General features: G+C 41.6%; 1 protein-coding gene across 3 annotated transcripts in view; it reads left to right on the top strand.

The window, feature by feature from the left end:
- The window catches only part of CDYL2 (chromodomain Y like 2), a 213,075-nt gene that overhangs the window by 165,863 nt on the left and 25,160 nt on the right, over positions 1–22,052 (top strand). For all 3 annotated transcript variants that reach the window (XM_034940776.3, XM_034940777.3, XM_055100790.2), the window contains exon 3: positions 11,552–11,769. In XM_034940776.3, coding sequence (XP_034796667.1) covers positions 11,552–11,769 — 218 coding nt within the window. The remainder of the gene's footprint in view (positions 1–11,551; positions 11,770–22,052) is intronic.

Here is a 22,052-nt window from a genome sequence, read left to right as displayed (position 1 = left end):
TCCATTGGTCTATATCTCTGTTTTGGTACCAGTACCATGCTGTTTTGGTTACTATAGACTTGTAGTATAGTTTGAAGTCATAATTTGAATCATGGGGGCAGTTTCCCCCATACTGTTCTCATGGTAGTGAATAAGTATCACAAGATCTGATGGTTTTATCAGGGGTTTCCGCCTTTGCATCTTCCTCATTTTCTCTTGCCACTGCCATGTGAGATGTGCCTTTCGCATGCCGCCATGATTCTGAGGCCTCCACAGCTATGTGGAACTGTTAAGTCCAATTAAACCTCTTTTGTTCCCCAGTCTACCCAGTGTCTTTATCAGCAGCATGAAATTGGTACAAGTAGAGTGGGATGTTGCTGAAAAGGTACCTGAAAATGTGGAAGTGACTTTGGAACTGGGTAACAGGCAGAGATTGGAACAGTTTGGAAGGCTCAGAAGAAGACAGGAAAATGTGGGAAAGTTTGGAACTTCCTAGAGAGTTGTTGAATGTCTTTGACCAAAAGCCTGATAAGTGATATGGACAATAAGGTCCAGGCTTAGATGGTCTGAGATGGAGATGAGGAACTTGTTGGGAACTGGAGCAAAGGTGGCACTTGTTATGTTTTAGCAAAGGAACTGGTGGCATTTTGCCCCTGCCTTAGAGATTTGTGCAACTTTGAACTTGAGAGAGATGATTTAGTGTGTCTCGTGGAAGAAATTTCTAAGCAGCAAAGCATTCAAGAGGTGACTTGGGTGCTGTTAGAAGCATTCAGTTTTAAAAGGGAAACAGAGCATAAAAGTTTGGAAAATTTGTGGCCTGACAATGTGATAGACAAGAAATCCCATTTTTTTGTTTTAGGAGAAATTCAAGCCAACTGCAGACATTTGCATAAGTAATGAGGAGCTGAATGTTAATCCCCAAGACAGTGGGGAAGATGTCTGCGGGGTTTGCCAGAGGTCTTCACAGCAGACCCTCCCATCACAGGCCTGGAGGCCTAGGGGAAAATGGTTTTGTAGGCTAGGCCCAGGGTCCTGTTGCTGTGTGCAGCCTAGGGACTTGGTGCCCTGTGTCCCACCTGCTCCAGCCATGGCTGAAAGGGGCCAACATACAGCTTGGGCCATGGCTTCAGAGGGTGCAAACCCCAAGCTTTGGCATCTTCCATGTGGTGTTGAGCCTATGAGTGCACAGAAGTCAAGAAATGGAGTTTAGAACCTCCACCTAGATTTCAGAAGATGTATGGAAATGCGTGGATACCCACGCAGGTTTGCTGCAGGGGCAGGGCTCTCTTGGAGAACCTCTGCTAAGGCGTGCAGAAGGGAAATATGCGCTCACCGCCCCCACACAGAGTCCCTGTGGGGGCACCGCCTAGTGGAGCTGTGAGAAAAGGGCCACCGTCCTCCAGACCCCAGAATGGTAAATCCACTGACAGCTTGTGCTGGGCACCTGGAAAAGTTGCAGACACTCAATGCCAACCCATGAAAGCAGCCAGGAGAGAGGCTGGACCCTGCAAAGCCACAGGGGTGGAGCTGCCAAGACCACGGGAACCCACCTTTTGAATGAGCATGACCTGGATGTGAGACCTGGAGTCAAAGGAGATGATTTTGGAGCTTTAAAATTTGACTGCCCTGCTGGATTTTGGAATTGCATGGGCCCTGTAACCCCTTTGTTTTGGCCAATTTCTCCCATTTGGAATAGCTGTATTTACCCAATACCTGTACCCCCCTTGTGTCTAGGAAGTAACTAGCTTGCTTTTGATTTTACAGGCTTATAGGCAGAAGGGACTTACTTTGTCTCAGATGAAACTTTGCACTGTGGACTTTTGGGTTAATGCTGAAATGAGTTAAAACTTTGGGGGCCTGTTCAGAAGCCATGATTGGTTTTGAAATATGAGGACTTGAGATTTGGAGGGGCTGGGGGTGGAATAATATGGTTTGACTGTGTGTCCCCACTCAAATCTCATCTTGAATTGTACTCCCATAATTCCCATAATTGTGGGAGGGACCCAGTGGGAGATAATTTGAATCATGGGGGCAATTTTCCCTATACTGTTCTCATAGTAGTGAATAAGTCTCATGAGATCTGATGGTTTTATCAGGGGTTTCCACTTCTGCATCTTCCTTATTTTCTCTTGCCACTGCTATGTAAGAAGTGCCTTTCACCTCCTGCCATGATTCTGAGGCCTCCCCAGCCACGTGGAACTGTAAGTCCAATTAAACCTCTTTTTCTTCCCAGTCTACCCGATGTCTTTGTCAGCTGCGTGAAAACGGACTAATTCAATGAGGTTTGCAAATAATATCTTATGTCTCATCATTTTAAGCTTATAACAACACTATTTGCATAAAGAAACAAACAATAACAAACTAATAAATATATAATTTTTTTTAGATGGAGTCTCGCTCTGTTAACCCAGGCTAGACTGCAGTGGCGAGATCTTGGCTCACTGCAACTTCCGCCTCCTGGTTCAAGCCATTCTCCCAACTCAGCCTCCCAAGTAGCTGGGATTACAGGGGCATGCCACCATGCCCAGCTAATTTTTGCATTTTTAGTAGAGACGGGGTTTCACCAATTTGGCCAGTCTGGTCACGAACTCTTGACCTCAAGTGAAGCACCCACCTCGGCCTCCCGAAGTGCTGGGATTACAGGTGTGAGCCACCACACCCGGCCACTAATAAATATTTTATACCTTAACTTCATCCCCCTGCTTTTTAACTTCTGTTTCTATTTATATCTTATTGTACTATGTCTTGAAAAGTTGTTGTAGTTATTATTTTTGACCTGTTCATTGTTTAGTCTTTCTATTTGATAAGAGTAGTTTACATCCCACAGTTACAAAGTTATAGTATTCTGTTTTTCCTGTGAACTTACTATTGCCAGTGGGTTTTATGCCTTCAGATGATTTCTTTCTTCTTTTATTTTATTATTATTATACTTTAAGTTTTAGGGTACATGTGCACAATGTGCAGGTTTGTTACATATGTATACATGTGCCATGTTGGTGTGCTGCACCCATTAACTCGTCATTTAGCGTTAGGTATATCTCCTAATGCTATCCCTCCCCCCTCCCCCCACCCCACAACAGTCCCCAGAGTGTCCCTTCCTGTGTCCATGTGTTCTCATTGTTCAGTTACCTCCTATGAGTGAGAACATGCAGTGTTTGGTTTTTTGTCCTTGCCATAGTTTGCTGAGAATGATGGTTTCCAGTTTCATCCATGTCCCCACAAAGGACATGAACTCTTCATTTTTTATGGCTGCTTAGTATTCCATGGTGTATATGTGCCACATTTTCTTAACATCCTTTTCTTTCTGATTGAAGTGCTTCCTTTAGGCATTTCTTGTAGGAGCGATCTGGTGTTGATAAAATTTCTCAGCTTTTGTTTGTGTGGGAAAGTCTTTATTCCCCCTTCATGTTTGAAGGAGATTTTCACCAGATATACTATACTAGGGTAAAAGTTTTTTTGTTTTGTTTTGTTTTTTGTTTTTTTCCTTTAGCACTTTAAATATGTCATGCCATTCTCTCCTGGCCTGTAAGGTTTCCACTGAAAAGTTTGCTGCCATATGTATTAAAGCTCCTATATTGTGTGCTATTTTTCTTTTTTCTTGCTGCTTTTGGAATCTTTTCTTTATCCTTGAGCTTTGGGAGTTTGACTATTGAATGCCTTTAGATAGCCTTATTTGGGTTAAATCTGCTTTGTCTTCTGTAACCTTCTTGTACTTGGATATTGATATCTTTCTCTAGGCTTGGGAAGTTCTCTGTTATTATCCCTTTGAATAAACTTTCCACTCCCATCTTTTTCCCTACCTCCTCTTTAAGGCCAGTAACTCTTAGATTTGCCCTTTTGAGGCTATTTTCTAGATCCTGTAGGCATGCTTCACTGTTTTTTATTCCTTTTTCTTTTATCTCCTCTGACTATATATTTTTAAATAGCCTGTCTTCAAGCTCACTAATTCTTTCTTACGCTTGTTCAATTCTGCTATTCAGAGTCTGCTGCATTCTTCAGTATGCCAGTTACGCTTTTTAGCTACACAATTTCTGCTTGATTCTTTTTAATTATTTCAATCTCTGTGTTAAATTTATCTAATCGAAGTCTGAATTCCTTCTCTGTGTTATTTTTAATTTCTTTGAGTTTCCTCAGAACAGCTACTTTGAATTCTCTGACTGAAAGGTCACATATCTCCCTTGCTCCAGGGTTAGTACCTGGTGCCTTATTTGGTGAGGTCATGTTTTCCTGGATGATCTTGATTCTTGTAGATGTTTGTGTCTGGGAACTGAAGAGTTAGGTATTTATCTCTCTCTGTAGCCGCCACAGATGGGAATGTGCTGAGTCTCACCTGAAGCCACCCAGTCTCGGAGTGTTACCCAAGGCCCTCAACGTGGTCCCTGTATATTGCTGCTGGTTATTCAGGGCTCTTCAGTTAGCAGGTGATGAATCCTTCCAAGATGGGATCCTTCCCTTGAAGGCAGCAGGTTCCCTTCTGGCCCAGACTGGGCCTCATGACTCTGACCAGTGCCCCATCCTGCTGTGACTGAGCTGTTATCCAAAATGCAAGACGAAGTCCTCCCCACTCTTCTCTCTCCTCTCCTCAGGTGGAAAGGAGGGATCTCTTTTGGATACTTGAGGTGTGCAGTCTGGTGTTAGGAGAGCGGTGATACCAGCACTCCCTTAGCCACCCCAGCTGGTGTCTCAGTGGGTTGTGTGCCCCCTGAGTCTACCGGCTCTGGGCCCAGTGCGGGACTAGGATTGGCCTTGGAGGTCTAGCCCTTGTGGCCTAGACCACCTTTCAAGTTTATTTAGGGCCCCAGAGCACTTTATCCCATTGTGGCAAGACTTGCAGGAACTCAAGTTCTGACCACTGGGATATCAGTGATTCCCCTCTGGCTAGGGCTGGTCTAAATGCTCCCTCATTGGGTAGACGTCAGCTGAGTTTGGTATGCTTTTGCTTTCTGCTATAACAGGACAACAGTGAGTTCAATGCCTCACAATTGCTACACTCTCCCTTTCCACAGTGCACAAACATGCTTTCCATACCACACTGTTGCTTCAGGGGGAGGGGAGAGAGGTGGCGTTTGTGATTCAAGACTGTTTTTCTTACCTCTTCGGTGCTTCTTTCAGCAATATAAAGTTAAAACCGGGTCCTGTGAGTGCTCACCTGATTTTTTGTTCTTACGAAGGTATTTTTTTTGTGTGTAGACAGTTGTTAATTTGATGTCCTTGCAGGGGGGAGGGTACGATCCATGGAGCCTTCTATTGTGCCATCTTGCTCCATTCCCTCATAACTCATTTTTTATTGCTGAATAATGTTGCATATTATGAATGTACCACAGTTTGTTTATCCCTTCACTTATTAAAGGACACAATGGTTGCTTCCAATTTTTGGTGCTTTGAATAAAGGTGCAGTTTTTTGTGTTTTGGTTTTGTTTTGTGACTATAAGATTTCACATCATTAGGGTGAATGCCTAGGAATGGTGGTTGCTGGTTGATGTGGTAAGACTAGTTTAGCTTTTTAAGAAAAGACAAAACTGTCTTACAAAGTAGCTGTGCCATTTTATATGCCCACCAGCAGTGAATGAGCATTCCTGTCACTCGGCATCCTCTCCAGCTACTGGTGTTGTTGGGTTTTTGGATGTTAGCTAGTCTAATGTGTGTGTAGTGGTACCTCCTGGCTTTAATTTCCTTGCTTTAGTTCCCTAATGAAAAATGATGGTGAATGTCATTTCAATATGCTTGTCATCTGTATAACTTCTTTGTTGAGGTGTCTCTTCAGATCTTTTGCCCATTTTAAAATTATTGAAATTATTTTGTTTAAATTATGTTCTCTGTAATGTCCAATTTAAAATTTTTTTATTTCACGGATCATGTTTTTAGTGTCATATGTAAAAACTCATTGCAAACCCAAGTTCCCTAGAGTTTCTCCTGTACTATCCCCTAGGAGCTTTATAATTTGCATTTTACATTTAGGTCTATGATTCATATTGAGTTAATTTTTGTTTGAAAAGTACAAAGTTTGTGTCTAGGTTCTTTTTTTCCCCTTTTTCAAATGGATATCCATTTGTTCCAGTACAATTTGTTGAGAAAAACTATCCTGTCTCCATTGAATTGTCTTTATTTCTTTGCCAAAGATCACCTCGGTATCTTGCTGTGGATCTATTTCTGGGTCGTCTATCATATACCATTGATGCATGTATCTGTTCTTTCAGCAACACCACGCTGTCTTGATTACTTTAGCTTTATAGTAAGTTTTGGAATTGGGTAGTGTGAGTCCTCCAAGTGGATTCTTACTCATCAGTATTACCTAGGTCTTTTGCCTTCCCAAATAAAGTTTAGAATCAGTTTGCCAATATCTACAAAATAGCTTGCTGGGATTTGAATTGGGATTACATTGAGTCTATAGATCAAGTTGGGAAGAATTGACATATTAAAAATATTGAGTCTTGGCGAAGTGTGGTGGCACACACCTATAATCCCAGCACTTTGGGAGCCTGAGGTGGGAGGATTGTTTGGGGTTGGGAATTTGAGACCAGCCTAGGCAACATAGTGAGACCCTGTTCTCTGCGAAAAATAATAAAATAGCCAGGTGTGTTACCACATGCCTGTAGTCCCAGCTACTTGGGAGGCTAAGGAGGGAATATAGTTTGAGCCTGGGAGGTTGAGGCTGCAGTGAGCTGTGATAGCAGCACTGTACTCCAGCCTGGGTGACACAGCAAGACCTTGTCTCAAGAAAAAAAAAAATGGAGTCTTTCAATTCATTAACACAGATTATTTCTCCATTTACTTAGATTTTCTTTGTTTCATCAGAATTTTACAATTTTTCACATATGGATCTTATACATATTTTGTTAGATTTATATCTACGTATTTCCTGTTTTGGATGCTGTCCTAAACAATATTTTTTAAAGTTTTAACATTTACGTCTAATAGTTGTACATATTTTTGGAATACGTGTGATGCTTAGATACCTGCATAGGATGTGTAATGATCAAATCAGGGTAATCAGGGTAATTGAGATATCCATCACCTCAAACATTTGTCTTGTGTTTGTTTTGGGAACATTCCAATTCTTCTGTTGTAGCTACTTTGAAATATACAATAAATTATTGTTAAGTATAATCTCTCCATTGTACTATTGAATATTAAAACTTAGTATTTTTTTTAAAAAACATCAAGTTCCAGTTGCTTATTGCTGGTATGTGCAAAAGTAACTGACTTTTGTCTGTTAACCTTGTATTCTGTGACCTTGCAGTATTTGCTTATTAGTTCAGGAGTAATTGTTTTTCTTTTTTTCTTTTTTCGTTAATCCAGTTCTTTCGTACTTTCTATGTAGACAGTCTTGTCATCTGTGGACAAAAATCGTTTTATTTATTTCTTCCCAAACTTTATATACTTTTATTTCCCTTAAAAATGTTTTTGCAATCGCTAGGACTCTCAGTGTGATATTGAAAAAGAGAGAGAACATCTTTTTCTTATTTCAGATCTTAAGGGCAAAGCATCCATTTCTCACTGCTAAGTAAGACATTATCTGTAGGTATTTTGTAGATGTTCTTTGCCAAATTGAAGAAGTCCCTTTCGTTTCCCCCTTTTTTTTTAAGTTTGTGCTTTTTAGGAACTAAAAGATTTTTTTTTAATGTATACATATTCAGAACGTGCAGGTTTGTTACATAAGTATACACGTGCCATGGTGGTTTGCTGCACCTATCAACCTGTCATCTACATTAGGTATTTCTTCTAATGCTATTCCTCCCCTAACACTCCACCCCCAGACAAGCCCCAGTGTGTGATGTTCCTCTCCCTGTGTCCATGTGTTCTCATTGTTCAACTCTCACTTATGAGTGAGAATATGCGGTGTTTGGCGTTCTGCTCATGTGTTCATTTGCTGAGAATGATGGTTTGCAGCTTCATCCATGTCTCTGCAAAGGACATGAACTCATCCTTTTTTATGGCTGCATAGTATTCCATGGTATATATGTGCCACATTTTCTTAATCCAGTCTATCGTTGATGGGCGTTGGGGTTGGTTCCAAGTCTTTGCTATTGTGAACAGGGCTGCAGTAAACATACGTGTGCATGTGTCTTCACAGTAGAATGATTTATAATCCTTTGGGTATATACCCAGTATGGGATTGCTGGGTTAAATGGTATTTCTGGTTCTAGATCCTTGAGGAATCGCCACACTGTCTTCCACAATGGTTGAAGTAATTTACACTCCCACCAAAAGTGTAAAAGCTTCCTATTTCTCCACATCCTCTCCAGCACCTGTTGTTTCCTGACTTCTTAATGATCGCCATTCTAACTGGCGTGAGATGGTATCTCATTGTGATTTTGATTTGCATTTCTGTAATGACCAGTGATGATGAGCTTTTTTTCATGTATTTGTTGGCTGCATACATTTCTTGAGAAATGTCTGTTCATATCCTTTGCCCACTTTTTGATGGGGTTGTTTGGGTTTTTTCTTGTAAATTTGTTTAAGTTCCTTGTAGATTCTGGATATTAGCCCTTTGTCAGATGAATAGATAGCAAAAATTTTCTCCCATTCTGTAGGTTGCCTGTTCACTCTCGTGATAGTTTCTTTTGCTGTACAGAAGCTCTTTAGTTTAATTAGATCCCATTTGTCAATTTTGGCTTTTCTTACCATTGCTTTTGGTGTTTTAATCATGAAGTGTTTGCCCATGCCTGTGTCCTGAATGGTATTGCCTAGGTTTTCTTCTAGAGTTGGGCTTTAGGTGTTACTTTTAAGTCTAATCCATCTTGAGTTAATTTTTCTATAAGGCATAAGAAAGGGGTCCAATTTCAGTTTTCTGCATATGGCTAGCTGGTTTTCCCAACACCGTTTATTAAATAGGGAATCCTTTCCTCATTGCTTGTTTTTGTCAGATTTGTCAAAGATCAGATTGTTGTAGATGAGTGGTGTTATTTCTGAGGCCTCTGTTCTGTTCCATTGGTCTATATGTCTGTTTTGGTACCAGTACCATGCTGTTTTGGTTACCGTAGCTTTGTAGTATAGTTTGAAGTCAGGTAGCATGACACCTCCAGCTTTGTTCTTTTTGCTTAAGATTGTCTTGGCTATACAGACTCTTTTTTGGCTCCATATGAAATTTAAAGTAATTTTTTCTAATTCTGTAAAGAAATTCAGTGGTAACTTGATAGAGATAGCATTGAATCTTTAAATTACTTTGAGCAGTAGGGCCATTTTTACGATATTGATTCTTCCTATCCATGAGCATGGAATGTTTTTCCATTTGTTTGTGTCCTCTCTTATTTCCTTGAGCAGTGGTGTGTGGTTCTTCTTGAAGAGGTCCTTCACATCCCTTGTAAGTTGTATGCCTAAGTATTTTATTCTCTTTGTAGCAATTGTGAATGGTAGTTCACTCATGATTTGGCTGGCTGTCTGTTATTGTTGTGTAGGAATGCTTGTGATTTTTGCACGTTGATTTTGTATCCTGAGACTTTGCTGAAGTTGTTTATGAGCTTAAGGAGATTTTGGGCTGAGATGATGGGGTTTTCTAAATATACAATCACATCATCTGCAAACAGAGACAATTGGACGAGGAAGTCCCTTTCTATTGGATTTTGTGAGATGCTTTTTCTACATCAGTTGATATGATCATATGGTTTTTCTTCTTTTAGCCTATTGATGTGGTGGATCACATTGATTGGTTTCCAAATATTGAACCAGCTTCTTATACCTGATTGTGGCATATAATTCCCTTTATACATTGATGTGCTAATATTTTGCTGAAGATTATTTTTCCATCTGTGTTCATGAGAGATATCAGTCTACTATTCTGTGTTCTTGTAATGTCTTTATCTGGCTTTGGTATTAGGGCAACTCAAGCCTCATGGAATGAATTAGGAAGTGTTCCTCTGAACCTGTTTTCTGGAACAGCTTTTGGAGAATTGGTATTATTTCTTCCAAAAATGTTTGGTATAATTCTTTGGGCTTGATGCTTCCTTTGTTAGCTTATTAATTATTGATTCAATTTCTTTAGTAGAAATTCCTTCAGTTTCTTTTTTTTATAGCCCTATTCAGATGAGATGATGTATTTCTCCTTGTGTATATTTTGGAAGTTTGTGTCTTGATTAAAGAAATTTCATCTAAGTTATCAAATACATGGGCAGAGCAGTTTTTCTTAGTATTTCTTTATTATCCTTTTATTTTTATTTTTTTTTAATTATACTTTAAGTTCTAGGGTACATGTGCACAATGTGCAGGTTACATATGTATACATGTGCCGTGTTGGTTTGCTGTACCCATTAACTCCTCATTTACATTAGATATTTCTCCTAATACTATCCCTCACCCATGTCCCCACCCCACGACAGGCCCTGGTGTGTGATGTTCCCCGCCCTGGGTCCAAGTGTTCTCACTGTTCAATTCCCACCTATGTGTGAGAACATGTGGCGTTTGGTTTTCTGTCCTTGCGATAGTTTGCTCAGAATGATAGTTTCCACCTTCATCCATGTCGCTGCAAACGACATGAACTCATCCTTTTTTATGGTTGCATAGTATTCCATGGTGTATATTTGCCACATTTTCTTAATCCAGTCTATCACTGATGGACATTTGGGTTCTTTCCAATTGTGAGCTATTGTAAATAGTGCCGCAGTAAACATGTGTGCATATGTCTTTATAGTAGCATGATTTATAAGATCAATAGTGATGCCCCCTCTTTCATTTCTGATATTGGTAGTTTGTGTCTTCCTTCCCTCTCTCTTTCCCTTTTTTTTTTTTTTTGGACGGAGGTATTTGGGAAGTGTTTTCAAAATACACATTTGAGCCTCTTCCTATATCTGCTTCCGATGGAGGTTTGGGGGTGTTGGCTTGGCCTTGCTTTCTTTAGAACATCCCAGAGCTCCTGATGTATCCTGTGTGAGGCTGGAGACTGGGAACCGTTATACATCTGGATCATTCTGTTTTTAGTTTTCAAACCTTTTCAGCAGGGCACTTTTAGGCCATTTGTGAATGTTAATATGTGAAACAGAAAAATGCAAAGCCATTGTAATTGGTTTGCGAGAGGCAGAGAGAGACCTAAGGATACTGCCTGCTTGGTATTCACCCCTCTCATCTCAAGGCAGCGCCTGAGGAAGCACTAGGGGGGTCCCAGAGCCCCATCTCTGGTTCTCATATTAAATAAGGTCATGCCCGTGAATGTATTTGAGGGTGGTGCTTAGCACATAATACGGGTTGGATAAAGGTTAGCTGCTGGTCTTGCTCTTATTGATAATTTCCTATCGTTCATAGGCACCCACCAGTGGAGAGGGCTGCCTCTCAGGGTGGTCAGTGGATTCCCTGTGGCCAAGGAATCTGAGCAGAAGCTGATGTATGGGAGAAGAGAGTAGAGGACCGCGCAGGGCCTTCACAAAGAGCCCTCTAGGTCCCCTTCTGAATTTGGAGATGCAGGAATTCAGCCTGTCTCTTCACCTTCCCTCTTCCTAGAACAGAGGGTGGCACAGGGGAGAAGGTGGTGTGTCCCAGCACATCCAAACCTTTCCATTGGAAATCCCAACGTCCTCTGATCACATCCTTCTAGGATCGTGGTCCATTTCAGTTTCTTACATTGTTTATCTGGTTTTGGAAGGCTCTGCTCTGACCAATGGGGGATTGAACCTGCACAGTCCGGTGAAGAGGAAGCTGGAAGCGGAGAAGGACTACGTCTTTGACAAAAGGCTCAGATACAGTGTCCGCCAGAATGAAAGCAACTGTCGGTTTCGAGACATCGTCGTGCGGAAGGAAGAAGGGTTCACGCACATCCTGCTGTCCAGTCAGACCTCGGATAACAATGCCCTGACACCTGAGGTAAGGGGTGGTGGCCAGAGGGAAGGGCAGGCTGGGCTGTGGCTCCTTCTCACTCAGAATGGAACATTGGCTTTCTCCTTCCTTCCATCAGGGAGCTGAGGACGGTAACTAGCGTGCATAAAAACTTGACTGCAGTGCGCAATTTGCTCATCATTTTATATACATTATCCCATTTGATCTTTATGACCATGTAATGATACCCTCTCATCTTATGGATGAAGACCATGGGGAGAGGGACTCACTGAACTGATCGTGGACACTGACTTAGCCAAGGGGCAGACCCAGAATCCAAACATCACATCTTGGGCTTTTCCAGCTAAACTTTGTTGTCATCAGCATGTCATATTTGTTGGCCGCAGATATAATTCACTCAGTTAATGTATCTCACTCAGTTTATAATACATATATATGTTACTACATATTGTATATATAATTGAGACAGATTGATTTCACATACCATAAATGTCACCCTTTTAAAATGTACAATTCAGTGATTTTTAATATATTCACAAGGTTGTGCAAGCATCATCACTATTGAATTCCAGAACATCTTCATCACCCCAAGAAGAAACCTCACCCACATGAAATAGTAACTTCCATTCTCCTTTCCCCCATGCCCTGGAAACCACTCATCTACTTTCTGTCTCTATAGATTTGCCTATTCCGGACAGTTTGTATCAATGGAAACGTGCAGTATGTAGCCTTTTGTGTCTGGCTTCTTTCACTTAGCATGTTTTCATGTTTCATCCATGTTTTAGTGTGTATCCATACTTCATTCCTTTTTATGGCTAAATAATATTCCATTGTATGAATAGACTATATTTTATCTATCACCTTTTCTATTTGTTGGACGTTTGGCTTGTTTCTACTTTTGATTTTTATGGATAATATTTCTACAAATGTTATATACAAGTTTCTATGTGAACATATATTTTCAGGTTTCTTGGATATATTTCTAATTTCTAATATGATTTTCTTGAATCTATTCCAATTCTTAGAATTGCTGGGTCATATTGCTTACCGTATTTTTCGAGGAACTGCAAAAACTGTTTTCCACAGTGGGTCCCCCATTTTACGTTCTGACCAGTAGTATGTGAGGGTTCTAGGTTCTCTGTATCCTCGATAACACTTGTTACGTCTGTCTTTTTTATTATAGCAATACTAGTGCATGTGAGGTGGTATCTCACTGTGGCTTTGGTTTGCATTTCCCTGATGACTAGTCATGTTGAGCATCTTTTCATGAGTGCATTGGTCATTTATCTCTTCTTTCTATTCACATCCTTTGCCTATTTTTAAAATTAGGTCACTTTTCTTTCTATGGTTGACTTTTAGGCATTCTTTATTTACTCCAGATAGTAAGGCCTTATCAGCTACATGACTTGAAAATATGTTCTCCTATTCTGAGAGTTGATGTTTTACTTTTTTGATAGTGCCCTATGACAAACAAATTTTTAAATTTTGATGAAGTCTGTTTTACTGCTTTTTCTACATTACTTTTTAAATATTAATCATTCTTATGTCTTAGGTGAATAAAATAGGGAAACAATGAATACTTAATGCAGTAAGATTGATAACATCATTCAAAATACAGGGTACATGGCAGGAGAAGGGAACAGATTCTTGGCGGCACAAAGGTGGGAAGATGCTCCACGAAGCAGCCTTTTCCTACAAGATGCCTGGGGTAGGGCAGTAGAGTGGTAAATGGCGATAACAGTGATGACAGCCACTGAACAGGGGCTCTTTGTTCCTTGTATTTGCTGTTTATCTCATGTCATTTCGTCACCTCCCTTCTGATGTAGGATTGTTATGATCCACATTGTATAGATGAGAAAATTTAGGCTTAAACAACCCAACTGGGCTAGGGTCTCACAGCTTAACCAAGTAGGTGCCAGGAGGGCAGGGGTGCTGTTCTTGCTTGCCCTTTTGTCTCTTCTGTTCATCCCAGTGCCAGGCCCACTGAAGACATTTAACTCCGAGACCCCTTTTTCTGTCCTTGCAATATCCTGTATTCTCTTTTTCATAATAGCAATGGGAGGTTAATGAGAAGGGTATGTTTTGGGGGATGAAGTCAAGGGATGGCCACTCACTCACATCGGGATAATAGAATGACCTAGCATTGTCCAGTGTACCCCGTACCATCAGGGAGGCATAGGAAGTGGGGTGGGGAGGGAGGTGCTGTGCTCTTGAATTTGTGATTGCATTATTATTATGGTTGAAATAGACCCTGGTTCTTTTACGGGGTTGTGGGTGCGGCCATCTGGAATGATTGACAAATGGTGAGGGAAGCACTGTGGCTAAAGCTTTGGGGTTGTGGGGTAGTGGTTGTGTGCTGCCCCTTCTCTGAGCATGGTGTTTTGGGGGCCTCTCCATCCTCCGCCTGTAACAGAAGCATCCCTGGGGTTCTCTGCTGTGTAGACCTCTGTGTAGGATTCAAAGAAGCCCAGAGCCTGCAGTCCACCCCGAAAGCAGCTCTTCATATGTTTATACACCTGGAAACCTCATTATTTTAAGCTCATCATGACATCTGCACAGACCAGTTTTTCCTAGATTCTTTCTACTTCACTACTTTCTAAAAGCATGCTCTAAAAAGGCACAGCATTTTCTTTCAAGAAATTGAACACATGTGAAATCTCCAGTTCATTCCCTCTGTGGAGCAGCCCTGGGTGGTAACTGTTGCCCACTCATCATGGAAAACATGTTGTGCTCGTCTGATTTAAGGTGCACAGGTTCTCACCTCCTGAGCTGCGGGCTTGGTTAATTGGGGTTCCTGTCCTAATCAGTGTCAGTCGGTTACAGAACAGGAGGAAAACAGTCAAAGTTATTGATCTGGTATTTTCAGCTGTCTCAACAACTGAAGGGGATTGAGTATGTGGGTGAGCCAGCTGACTGGGTAAAGCAGCCCCTAATGAAGGTCCTACTGAAATGAAGAGGCTGTGTGAGAGGAGGAATACAGATTTTAGTCTAGCAGACCTGGCTTCCCATCCTCCCTTCAACTTACCATGCTGTTACCTTGGGAAGTTACTTTGCTGCTCTGAGCTTCCTCCTTTATAGAAATTTTACAGTATTTTGATGGCAAGATTAGAGAGAATGTATGCACAGGAGCCCACAAAGTACCTGGCATACAGGAGGTATGTAATAAATGTTCCCATCATTGTTAATGTGAAGCAGAGGCCATTTAATTTCCACCAGCAGACATTGCCTTGCTTGTGAATGGAGGAACCAGAAGGCGACCACTTTCATGGTTATAATTAAATTGCTTTTTCTAGTTGGATATGTAACATTGGTTGGATTGGCCTCATGGGCAGAAATTCATACATTACTGTGTGCATTAAGTAGATTCTGAAGCTAGTGGGTTTGCTGTAATATTTCTCCTGTCTGGGATACATCAGAGAACCAGGAGATGAACAGAAATGCCCCTTAAGGAAAGAGTCAGTGAAACAGATGACAGTCTCCTTGATTGAAAGCTTATCCACTTCCCCACTGGGAGAAGACTCCAGGTCTTCCTTCAGTGCCCTTGGCCTCAGCCCACAATCCTACCACTACTCTCAGGAACACAGCAGACATGCAGGAGTCCCCTTTCACAGCCCTCTTGTCGTGGCCCCATGTGCAAACCTGTCTCAAGGCCGGTTCACCTTTATCTTGAATAGCTCTTTCATATGTTTACTTCTATTTCCACCATAACCATTACAGTCCACTACTAGGCTATTTTGTCTGGACTACTGTAATTAGCCATCTCATAAGTCTGCCTCCTTTCATGCTTCCTGCCCTGTAATCCATTCTGCATAAGGCAGGCAGAATGATCTTCCAGAAATGCAGCTGTGGCCAAGTCAACCCTTTATACGCACACCCCTCCCCAACCAAATGTGTCGATGGCTCCTGATTACCCTGGCTGACAGTCAGAACCCTCAGCGTGGTGCAGTCCCACCTCATCGTGCAGCCCACCTCACATACCTTTCCTCCTGTACCTCAGTCACCTGGTTTGCTTTCATGCTTACACCTGCCCCGGGGCCTTTATATGTGCTCTGACTGGAACAGGCCTTTCTTCCTCCTTGCTTCACTCACTCTTGCTCTTCCTTCAGGTCTCAGTTCACCCATCACTTGCACAAGTCTTATCACAGTTGTTAGTCTACATGTATTTGTGGGGTGACTTGTTAAATGTCTGATATCCCCCCCCTCCTCCATTAGACTGTAAACTTCTTGGGGATAAAGACTGGCATTCTCTTAATTCAGTAAACATTTGTTAAATTCTTTTATGTGAAAGGGTCTGGACTAGGTGCTGCAAGGGATATAAAGATGGTAAGTATACTATTTTAGCTCTTATGGGATTGTATTAGTTATCTATAACTGTGTAGCAGATTGTTTTAAACTTAGCATTTTAAAACAGCACACGTTTGTTGTCTCATAATTGCTGTGGGTCAGGAATCTGGGCATGGCTCAGCCAGATGCTTCCAGCTCAAGGTCTCTTACAAGGCTGCTGTCAAGTGGAGGCTGGGGCTGCAGTCTCACACGAAGACTCGACTGGAGGAGAATTCACTTCCAGGCTCACCCACGTGGTTGTTGGATGCATCTGTTTCCTGCCATGTGGGCCTCTTCTGAGGGCTACTCATGACAAAGCAGCTTTATTCCCTCAGAGCAAGAACTCCAAGAAAGAGCAAGAGAGGATGATCCTTTTGTCACCTATTCTCCTCCTGAAGATGACCTGCCATCATTTTGGCATCTTCTGTTGAAGCCAGTTGCTAGGTCCAGTCTTCTCTTGAGGGTGGGATTTACAGAAGAGTGTGAATACAAGGGGTTTAAATCACACAGAAGGCAAGATGCAGTAAGGAGGTGCACATTCTACAAGGGAGTTTGTCAGAAGAATCACAACAAGGATTTAAAGTATTCAGGGTTTTGGGAGAAGGGAGAGTATGCATCTAGTCTAGGGTATGGGGAAATCTCCCTTGAAGGTGGTTGCATTTGAGATAGGCCTGGTGTGACTGGATTTCAGCAGGTACAGATGAAGTATACAGAGAAGGACCCTGATTGATTCCTCTTTTACATCACATTCTAATTAATTTGGTTATCTGGGTGTAAACCCACGCCAGATCCAAAGCTAGAGGTCATAGAGGGGGAGTCTGTTCTCTCCAGCAGACAACTAATAGCAGGTGCAAGTGACATCTAGGAAGTGCATAATGAGGGCAATGAATGTACAGGACATATTTAGGACTTCAAAATGCATAGCAGTCTGGGACTATTTGTTATAGAATCACATCCCAGAAGCCTCTAAGAAGAATTTTCTGTTATAGGCCAGCAGGTGACCATTGAGAGGTAGTTATATGCATACAGTATATTCTGTTTAAGAAGGAAAGAGAATGTGGACTAATTTCGGAACATTTTACTTTAAATGAACCAGTTACATTATTAAATTTGGGGTCTTTCAAGAAGGTAGAATCTTAGCCATCTGTCCAAATTGAATTACCAACACCAAAAGGAAAGAAAAGAGATATAAACTAGATATAACTTTTTTAAAAATGAAAAACAGTATAGTTTGTACTTTTGTATCAATAAAATGCAAATTTATTTTCAGTTTAATTCATAAATGAGATGGCTGTTTTGTTTGGTCTTTTATTTATTTTTTCTTAACGAATTGAGAAGTAGGTAAGTATGGCCTTAGCCAGAGAAGCTACTCTCTGAGTCATCTATAGAATTTCAGTTCACCTCTTTACAGCAGGGTTTCTTTTTTTTTTTATTTGCCTCTCAGAGAAATAGAGTTCATGTATAGGTGAGAGTATATCTATTTCTGGAGGCAGATGGATTAAAGGACCCACAAGATAGTGGCCTGTGAGCTTTTTTGATGTTCAAAATGAATATCTGTTGCTTATACCCAGATAGGCTGGAATGTGCTTATTCCATCCTTCCAGCAGGGCACAGGCCTGGAGATTCTCAATTCAGATTGACATCCAGCCCTGTTTTTTCCACCAAAATCCTATCCGTTAAAAAAAATCGTCCAACAGTATAAAGTAGGAGAAAGTAAAGGATGGTTAGCATGAGATTTAAATCATGGTCGTGCCTCTTACTGTTGGTGTGACCTTGGACATCTTACTGCACCTGTCTGAGTCTTCATGGTGTTACTTTCAAGGTTGAGATACCATCTCCTACCTTACCAGATTTTTGTTTGGAATAAAATTCCTGGTGCAATTCCTGGCACTACTAGGTGCTTAAGAAATGGAAGTTCTTTTAAAACTTTAACCTTAAAAAACAGTATTTTCCCAGTATCCCCCTAACTTCCATACACCGTGATGATGCCTGTGGAGTCTTTAATAGTGATCCTTTGGAAGTTTGCTCACTTATCATCTCCTCTGTTAGCCTCTAAGCTTCACCCAGGCACACGCCATGCCTTGTTTTCTATCACTATGTACTTTCTGCTCTTGTTTTAGCAATCCAGTGATTGGGTGTTCTTTATTTTATCCTCCTCCCCATTCGTTGTAATTCATGTATTTTTAAGAAGTTATCCCTAAATTATATACACATAGCAAAGGCTAAGAGTAATTACCTCCACCACTTCCGAATATAACCTTGACATGCTCCAACCCTAGTCATTCCTCCTCTCATCCTCTACAATATTATTGCCTGCTACTACAGTTCTACGCCGTACCAACCCCTGCCCTCAAATTAATGAATATCAGTATTATGATTTTTATAGTCAGTTTTTTTTATTAACAACACATTCACCAATTTTTTCCTTTTTTTTTTTTTTTTTTTTAGATGGGATTTCATTCTGTCACCGAGGTTGGAGTACAGTGGTACGATCTCGGTTCACTGCAACCTCTGCCTCCCATCCTTCTGCTGAAGAGCTGGGACCACTGGCATGCACCACCATGCCTGGCTAATTTTTTTTTTTGTATTTTTAGGAGAGTTGGGGTTTCATCATGTTGCCCAGGCTGGCCTCGAACTCCTGAGCTCAGGCAATCTGCCTGCCTCAGCCTCCCAAAGTGCCAGAATTACAGGTGTGATCCACCAATTTCTTTGCTGGTTATTATTCCTTGCACGTCAGTTTTTGTTTCTGAATATAGTTTCTTTTTCTTGAAGTACATTCCTTTTTAGTTCTTTTAGTGAGGGTCTAAAAATGGTAAACATTCTTTGACTGAAAATGCCTAATTTTTACCCTTCCTTTTAAGCGAATTTAGCTGAGTGAAGAATTTGTTGACAGTTGTTTTCCTCAGCACCTTGACAATTGTATTCTGCTACCTTCTGGAATTTATTTCTGCTATGTAGAATTTGCCTCCAGTTAAATATTTGCCCTCTGTAGGTAAGCTTTCTTTTTCCTCTGGATGTATTTAAGGTTTTGCTTTGTCTTTGATGTTCTGAAGTTTAAATATGATATGTCTGTGCATGCATGTATTGTTATTTCTATTGCGTAGCTTTTTGTTGTAGTTCTTAAATTTTAGTATTCAAGTCTGTGGTAGATAGAAGCCCTCTCCCCAAGATGTTCATGTCCAAATCTCCGGAATCTATGACTATGCTAGGTTCCATGGCTAGGGGGAATTAAGGTTTCAGATATACAATTAAGGGTGCCAGTTAGCTGACCTTAAAATAGAGAGTATTCTAGACTACCTGGATGGGCTCAATGTAATCACAAGGGTCTTTAAATGTAGATGAGAGAAGCAGAAGAATCTGTCAGAGTGACACAAACTGAGAAAGTGAGGAAGACCCAGCTCGGCATTATTGCCTTTGATGATGGAGGAAGGGGCCATGAACCAAGGAATGTGGGTGGCCTCTATAAGCTGGAAAAGGCAAGAAAATGATTCTCCCTTAGCGCCTCCACAAAGGAATGCAGTCTTGCTGACAACTTGATTTTAGCCCAGTAAACCTGCATCAGACATCTGACCTACGGGACTATAAGATAATAAGTTTATGTTATTTTATGCTGCCAAATTTATAGTAATTTTTTACAGCAGCCATAGGAAACTAGTGGATCTTTCATCAATTCTGTTAAATTCTCATCCTTTATCTCTTTCGATATTGACTTTCTCCTCTTCTCTGTGATCTCCTGATAGAATCCCTACAGCACCAATTTTAAATTTTAGCATTCTTGTCTTTAATTTCTCTGTTATATTTTCCATCTCTGTTTTTCTGTGCTACGTTTTGGTCAGTTACTTCAGGTCTTTCAGTTAATTTATGCTCCCTTTAGCACCACCTAATCTGCTGTTGATCTCAGCAGATGTCCATGACTTTGTTTTTCATTTCCAGAAGTTTCTTTTTCTCCTCAAATCTATTTTTTCCCCATATTCTCCTGTTCTTTCCTTATTGTTCATGTCTCTTTTCCTCTCTGTGATTATTTGAAACATCCCTATTTTACAGTCTCTTTTGGATCCTTCTATTACTTGAAGTCATGTTATGTAATCCGCTCATTTGCTGAGTATGCCAACTTGTATTTCCCAAGTGTTTTGTGATTTTTGATTGTGAGCTCATCTCCTGCTAGGATTTTTTTTTTCCTGTGTAATTCCCATGCGGTCTGGGTTGCAGTTTCTCCCCAGAGTACTTTTACATTCATTTCCATCAGACACCTCAGGGATATTACTAGCCTGTGTCCAATTTCTGTGTTAATTTTTTTATCTTGTGGATTCTTCCCCATGTGGGTGTGGTAACTCAGAACTTCAAATCCACATACAGGGCAGGCTTGGAGTTTTAGCTTCTCATGGGAGAGTTTTCCTACAGCAAAAATAAATTATTTGCTGGAGTGGCTTGTCCTGACTGTGGTATGGCAAATAGGTAGCAGAAGGACTAGAAGGGCTGAGCCTGTTCATGGTAAAGCCAATTCCATCATAGGCTTTCCTGTGTCCAAAGCCTCTATGTTTTCAGCCTGGCCACACTGCCTTGAGTCCTTGTGAATACCAGGCACCCAAGAGACGTTGTGTAGTCTAGATACGCAGTGTTGCTGCAAGGTTGTGATTGGAAGGAGTCGGGGAGTATGCAGGGGTGTGAGGGGGATTGCTTCAGTCAGTACACAGACTTGGAGGGTCTGGATGATGCTTGGGCCTCAGAACGTAGCATGTGGCAGGAGCTCAGCTTCAGATCCTGGCTCCATCCTAAAATCCACAGTCTGGGAGGGGAGAAGGATCTGCTTTCCCCTGGGCATCACAGAGCTCATTTCCTGCTGCTCCCATAGCCACACTGCTATCATGCGGAGGTCTTCAGATGAAAAGTCCTGATGCTTTGAGAGGCAGCCTAGCCTGCGGTGAAGGACATGGGCCCCAAAGTCTGACTTCCTGAGTCCTAGTCTAGCTCCACCCCATACTTGCAAACTTCTCACAGTCACTGTACTTTGATTTTGTCATTCATAAAATGGAGCTTCAACAAGTGACTCCCCCAGAAGGCTAAGTGAGTTCATATCGTAAAGCAGCACTTCTCAAACAATAACATGCATATGAATTTCCTGCAGGTCCCATGAACATGAAGAAACTCATCCTGTCGGTCTGGGCTGGGGTCCAAGACTCTGCATTTCTAGCCAGCTCCTAGGAATGTGAAGCTGCTGGTCTAAGGACCATACTTTGAGTAGTGAGGTGTGAAAGTGCTTGGGGCAGAAGCTGACCTGTTCTGTAGGGTCAGTATATAAACGGGGACATCTTGCAGGGTATGTGCCATGCACTGCACTAAGCAGTCTACTTGCATCTTGTTTGTTGGTTCATCTGAGGTAGCTCTGAATTTTACAAATAGGGAGACCAGGAGAGGCTGTTGATTTCACCCCAGAACACCCAAGATACTGTGGGGTAGAAGTGGAGCTTGTGCCCAACCGTAGCCCCAGAGGCGCATGTGGACCTTCTGGAACCCCCTGTCATACGTCGGGGCTGGGGCTTTAGACTCTGCATTTCTGGCCACCTCCTGAGGGGTGTGTTGCTGCTGTTCCAAGGACTACACTTTGAGCAGCGAAGTTTGAAAGTGCTTGGGGCAGACAGAGCCTGTACCGTCTCAGCAGGAAGCTTTGAGCTGGCCAGTCTGTTAGCGCAGGCTCTGCCACTTCCTGACATGTTGCCTTGAGAAAGTCACCTTTCTCTCTGAGCCTCAGTTTCCCTTTCTATAAAATGGAGCTAATAATAATGCCCACCTCACAAGGGGTTGGGGGTGCAAGTACTCATGGGCAAGTGCTCTGTAACCTTCAGGCTCATCCAAAAATAGTTGCTCATGTGATGAGGAGCTGAATAGCCGGGCTGCATGCCTTTGAAGAGCGCAAACACAGTTAGCTTTCGTGGGGTGCAAACTTTTTGGTGGCAAACTCTTTACAGTCTTTTAAATGGTTTTCACAG

The sequence above is a fragment of the Pan paniscus genome, chromosome 18 (genome assembly GCF_029289425.2).
Source record: "Pan paniscus chromosome 18, NHGRI_mPanPan1-v2.0_pri, whole genome shotgun sequence".
NCBI classification, from domain to species: Eukaryota; Metazoa; Chordata; class Mammalia; order Primates; family Hominidae; genus Pan; species Pan paniscus.
This window is presented reverse-complemented; position numbering and strand designations above follow the sequence as displayed.